The 6,000-nt window shown below is 43.4% G+C and overlaps 1 protein-coding gene across 7 annotated transcripts in view; it reads right to left on the minus strand.

The window, feature by feature from the left end:
- Positions 1-5,744, minus strand: part of LOC114494341 (neuronal regeneration related protein) — a 29,416-nt gene extending 23,672 nt beyond the window's left edge. The window contains exons 1-3 of one of the 7 annotated variants that reach the window (XR_003684393.2): positions 5,645-5,744; positions 4,853-4,894; positions 3,515-3,578 (exon numbers count right to left, since the gene is read on the minus strand). Coding sequence is in view for 4 of the 7 variants with exons in the window: in XM_028509378.2 (XP_028365179.1) it covers positions 3,515-3,529 (15 nt within the window). In the remaining 3 variants the exon portion in view is untranslated. Of the gene's footprint in view, positions 1-3,514; positions 3,579-4,852; positions 5,096-5,134; positions 5,236-5,264; positions 5,365-5,455; positions 5,576-5,631 lie in introns of those variants that run through there. The other 6 variants (XR_004902005.1, XR_004902006.1, XM_028509378.2 and 3 more) reach the window with 6 other exon arrangements.
- Between the last annotated feature and the right edge of the window lie 256 nt (positions 5,745-6,000).

A 6,000-nucleotide genomic window follows, 5' to 3' on the forward strand; every position in this document is an offset into this window, starting at 1 on the left:
CTCTACTGTCCTAATTGCCCCAAACAATTCCCAATTCTCCCCCTCACACTGTGCTGAAAGGCCTGGTGAAAGAGAAGATAGTACCATATAAGATTACCCTCCTAGGTACTCTTCAGCTTCTCCACAATCAAGAATCACTGCCAGCAACTTGCAAATTTACATTCTAAAACCCAATGGTACAGCTACCAATAGGACCACATCCCTCCTCAATCTTTGTCTTTTTCTTTCAACAGGAAAACCGTATGTTAATGGAGAGATTATTCAAAGAGTCTCCTTGTAAACCCATGAATGCCACTTCACAGACTACAGAAAGCTGAGCTCTATGAACCATACAATGGAGTCAACTCATCTTTTTTAAAAGCTCAGCATCACCCTTAAAGAGAACTTACATTGTTCCAATTCCTAGGTCCCTGTTAAAGCATAATGAGCCCATGCTTTCTGCCACTGTGAGTCCTTGGCACACACGTACTCAGAGCCAAGTTTACTGCACAGAGGGTAGGCATGTTGAAAATCAGAACCTAACCTTGAGATTGGATTAAATACTTAATTTTTTCCAACTATTCAATAAGACCATCTGTGTTTTCTGAAGTATATTCTTCTCACTGAGTATCAAAAGTAAGTACCTTAAAAAAAAAAACCTAAATACCAAGGACCCATAAAAAATGTAATCTAAGAAATTAAAATTTAGCAAAGTGCCAAACGTAAAACATAAAGAAATGCTGAAGATGCTCTGTAGACTCGCAATATCCTGTTAATTGCATTTTTTTAAAAAAAGGGCAACAGGAAAAAAGCATGTTTACTACAAAACTTAAAAAGTTGGGGAATGAGTTATTGAAAAAAAATATTCTGTTAAACCAAGACATGGAAAACTAGACCAAAATTAAAACTTTTAGGACTCCTGAGTTGCACAATCCCAGGTGCACTGTGGTCTGTGTCAATGGCGCCTCCTGGAGTTGTGCTTACAGGGTCCCGGCGCAGCAACAGTGCAATCAGTGCCCCCAGAAGTTAACAAAGGGGTTGTATTTTTTTTGATAATGCAAGAGGCACTCTAGGATTCATGAGAGAATCTCCAAATTACTGTTGTGAAACATTATCATTTTAGGGTATGTAAAATGTCTAGATATTAAATCACTCTGTTTTTGAATTCTGGAGTGAGTCTACCAGTTAATTTCTTTTACTGGAATGAGCAAGTCAATTATAAATTTGCATTTGGGAGGGGGGCTTAGGGGGGAAAATGGGACAAATATAATAGCATAATCAATAAAATATAATTAAAAAATAAGAAAATATATTACTGAGCAATAAAAAACAATAAATTTGTATTTGGAATAAACACTTTACTAAATAGGCTAAATACACTGACATTAGATCCTCTTTGGTGTTTTAAATTATGTAAATGGAATAACATGTTTAACAGAAAGGACATTTATACATTATCTGGAGGAGACCAGGTGTTAAATCTGTTTCTCCAGCAGCAGTTTCTATTGAATGTAGGCTAAAGTCTTCAAGGAAGCCAGTTACAGATCAGCAAAGTAATTTCAGTTTTAATCAAGGAAAGAAAATGACTTCATTTTGCCAAAAAGGAAAAAGTGGAGGCACAAAACACCTCTAATATGAGCTTTTAAAAAACACAATTGAAACACTTGTTTTTACACTTATATGTACAAAGAGTTTTTAAGAGCTCAGACCTCCCAGAGTAAGAGAATTGCTAGAAAGTTACTTGGAATCACCCACAGACAATAACTGTCGGTGGTTTCATTTCAGGCAATGGGCTTGTGCCAAACGGGACTGACATCTTGATGAAAGGATCACCAAAAAGTTGCAAGAATTTTTCCATGAGTAAAAATCCTTCCAAGAGCAACAAACTGTGATTTCTCATTCTGCCCCCATACATAAACGACAACTGTAGAAAATTAACAACATGTAATAATAATTCCAATTTGCTCTTCTGCATTCAAATCATTCCAACTCTCATTCTCAGCTCTGGCACACATGCTTGCTTTCTGCAAAGCTCCTTCCACTCACTGTTACAGAAACATGATATTTTTACTCTTTGAATTTCACCTATAGGGCTAGTTTTGGCAGGGTCAGCAGGCAAACTTATGTTTAACCACACTAGTCACCTGACATACTACAACTGTCCGTGGTGACACAGAAAGTAGGGTTCTGGAATAAAGAACTAAAAGGCAAGGTGATATGGTGAGTCACAGTAAAAGATAATTAAAGAAAAAACAAAAGTACTTTGCGACAGCTCACTATGTCACCATGCTGGCACTCTGGGACAATGGCTAATTAGGAATGCAATATGCAGTCAGGAACCATTGCACAAAACCCACAATCAGTTAATTTTGTGTTCATCCCTTTTGCTCTTCCACCTCAAGTTTCCTAATTTGATCATTATCAAAGTCCGAGAGGGAGCTGTTGTGTTGGGTGCTTCGAAATCCACCTGTTGACATGACGAGTGAGGCACACACAGAACACAGGGAGCCCATTTGTAATAGTATTCCCACTGAACTCATTTCACTGCTTCTGATTCATTTTTCTCCCTGGAAGTTTATACTTGGGTTGTTCTCAAAGAAAACATCAAGTATATCAGATTCAATTTTGATTCATTAAAATCCACCCTCTTTTAAAAGGAAAAACTCCAGCTAAATTTGGAAGTCACACATTCAAAGTGGCAAAGAGGTGTTTCAGAGAGTATAAACATCTGCACTAGAACATGCTGTACCTCTCTGAAAAGTTTCATGACTTCCCTACTTTTTTCAGTTCAACTTCTTTCACAAAGGAAATTTTTCATAAGAGACTATATACTTATTCAGCTGTATATAATGTACTTCATCTAATTCTTTATTTAATCAGCCATCAAACAGTCAACTGCCTTCTCTGAGGATCATAACGCTGGTCAGAAATAGTTCCACTTCCATGTAGAGGGTAACATGCTTGATTTCTAAAACTGAGTGGGTGTTCCTCACAAATGAAGGTTATACATAAAAAAAATAATGCTAATTAGATTTTAGATACAGTAGATAGTGTGGATTAATAAGAAAAGTCCATGTTCTTCATATATATTGCCCTTAAGGATAGCAGATACTATAATAATTTGATAGCTTGACACAGACCCCAGGTCTGTGGCTAAGTTCTGTCTCCCTCCGACGTGAGCCCCACCGCTTTGTCTGAGCCCCACCACGGTCACCCATTCCATACTTGCCACAGCACAGCACTCTGCTTAAAAAACAGAATGGTCTCTGTGGTTCAAGTGAGATAAATCTTCCCTTCTGAAAAAGGAATTTCAGTATTCTATTCAACATGACTGAAAATCAAAAGATCTAACCCCACATCCAATTCATACAAATTGCTGTACTGCAAAGCTCCCACACGCTGGAGATAGAACCTTTTAAAGGTCAGATGGGGTAGAACAATGAAGGGTTGAGGCGGGATGAAGGTGAGTGGTTGGTATTTATATGGAATGAAGGCGGAATAAGACTGATAATCTCCTCTCATGACCAATTCTTACCATTTTGAGAATCATAACAGTCTTGGTCGTGCACCCTCCCTCTCTTCAGTCCAAGGAGACCGACCTGCAAAATATGTTTAAATACAGTGGACAAATCGCCTCACCCCAGGTCAGCACATGAAAAACGCCTGTTTAGAGGTTCCAGACAAATAACTATTTTCTGTGGTTAACATAAGTTGCATGCAAATTACTGTTATTGCTGGGGTTTCTGAAAGAGCTTCCCAGACGGTTTATAGGCTGAAACAGGGGACAAAGGAATCCTTGGTACCTGGCTTTGCAGAGTCCTGGGCTATTCTTAGTGTTTGGTTCATTTTTAAATTGTAGTTCAAAAGGTTTAGCAACTTAAAAGTAGAACCAAGTGATAAAAATAGATTGTTTTCTGGCTGCTCTTTGTTCCCAGACATACTACTGGCAGTATATTTGCAATCAAGACAGCAGAATAGGAATCAGCCTTCCACCGTGTAGTGTAATGCCTCAGAGTGGATATTTTTGGAAATGGCACTGCATTACATAACCTTCCGTGTTTTAAAAAAAAAACACTACACTGAGGGGGAAAAGTCAGGAATATACACCATTATGCCCTTCTCCCTAAACCATATCGACATTAATGTACATGCTGCAGTGATTTCCCTCTCAACCTTTATGTCATCGGAATACAATTCTTTTGTTCACATAAGTTATGACAAAAATTAACATGAACGGAGAAACTAAAAGTTCTCAAAAGGGTATCATAAACTCGTAGAGTTTTCCTGTTATTATACATATAAATGCAAATCAGATTATTATCATCATCAAGCAAAAAGCAGTCATTTGTTTTTAAGCCCTCTTTCCTTCCCCAAAGTTCAACTGCTTTATAATAAAATGCAGGGAAAAAGTGTTGAAAGATTGAATGCCCCAAAAGACCCTTGGCGGCAACAGCAGCGTTGAAAGAGTAATAAAGTAAGAATGAAGGGACACCAATTCATTTAATAAAGGGGGAGGGGTGCATGCACCAAAGTGCATTTAATGCAAAGAAACAAAACAGTTCCTAAACAATGCTTTATCAGCAAGAACAAAAATTAATCACACCAACAAGAAAAAAAACCCACCCCCTTCCCCAAAGAATTCTCCCTCTTAACTTGTGCATTTTTTTAAAAGCCCAAGTTAAATACCAGCCTTAATGCAGCAGGACCAAAATGCCAGAATTTCTCCAAGGTACATGCTTCAGCTCTTTAAAATTTAGAGGGAAGAAGCATGAACTCTGCAGGGTTGAAGGGTCCAGCTAAGAGCAAAGGCAAGAAATCGACACAAAAGAGAAAGCAGCGCTCCCGGCCGGGGATGGGAATGGCATATACTTACAGACAAAAGCCCCGCTCCCTGTTCACTCTCTCCTCTCTACACCTGAAACACAAATGTGGATGAAAAAGGGCATCATGCTAGAAAGACAGCTGGGGGGAGGGGGGAGGGGGAAGGGGTGGGGGAAGAGGAGGGAGAAGGGGGAAGGGGAAACAAAACCCAAACCGCCTTCACTTCCAAGAAGTGCAGCCTTGGAAAAAGAAGGAGGGGAAGGTCTCCCTGCCTCGTGCTCTCTCTTCAAGAGTGTGTGTGTCTCTCTAAGACAGTCTCTCTCTCTCTCCCCACCTCTCTTTCTCTCCCTCTCTCCGCTGCTAGTGTGCTAGTGAACAATGAGCTAATTCTGATGGGGCTGGCGCGGCGCCAGCGCCCCAGCCTTGCTGCCACTGTGCTGCCGCGGCGGAGCCAGACTGCTTACTCGGCAGGAATCGGCGACTTGGGGCCCCCGTCGGCGAGCGGCCAACGTGCTCACGCCCCGGCCTCCCGCACCCACAGCACCCCGCGCGCCGCCTCTCCCCCACTGAGCCCGCCGGGCCCCTGGGGGACAAAGGGGCCCCGCAGCTCGGCGCACCGCCCCGGCTCCGCCCCCGGAGCCCGGCGCTCACACACCCGGCCCTGCCTCTCCCGCCCCCGGCGGGCTTCTCCGCCTCGACGTGCGGTTGCTTTTCAGACAAATAAGGAGGTGGAGGAGGCGGTTTGGGGGCACGCCAAGCGTGAAGGCGGCCAGGGCGCTGCACAGCCCGGCGGCCAGCCAGGGCCGCGGGGAGAGGCGGCGCGGCCCGTACTGTAATAATAAACCTGCAGCAGAGGGCATCTGAGGGAAAGAGGACGCGACAGGCGGCAGCCGCCTTCCCTTTTATGTTCCTGTCCCGACCGAAGCAGAAAATGGTGCCGACGGTGGCAGCGACACACAGACACACAGATCCGGCGCCGCATGCATTTGCGCACGGCCCCGGGTGGGTCCCACCGGGTACGCGCGCCCCGCTCCCGCCCACGAGGAAGCCCAGGGCGAAGCAGCCCCAAGGCCAGGCCCAGAGGCCTGTGGCTGCGCGCGCACACTCGGGCACACACTTGGACACACTCGTGCACCGACTGCAAGAGCTGCGACTGGTGTGACCAGCCCAAGACACACTTCCCTGGTAATCCCTTCTCCT

This window comes from Phyllostomus discolor, chromosome 3 (assembly GCF_004126475.2).
Source record: "Phyllostomus discolor isolate MPI-MPIP mPhyDis1 chromosome 3, mPhyDis1.pri.v3, whole genome shotgun sequence".
Taxonomy (NCBI): domain Eukaryota; kingdom Metazoa; phylum Chordata; class Mammalia; order Chiroptera; family Phyllostomidae; genus Phyllostomus; species Phyllostomus discolor.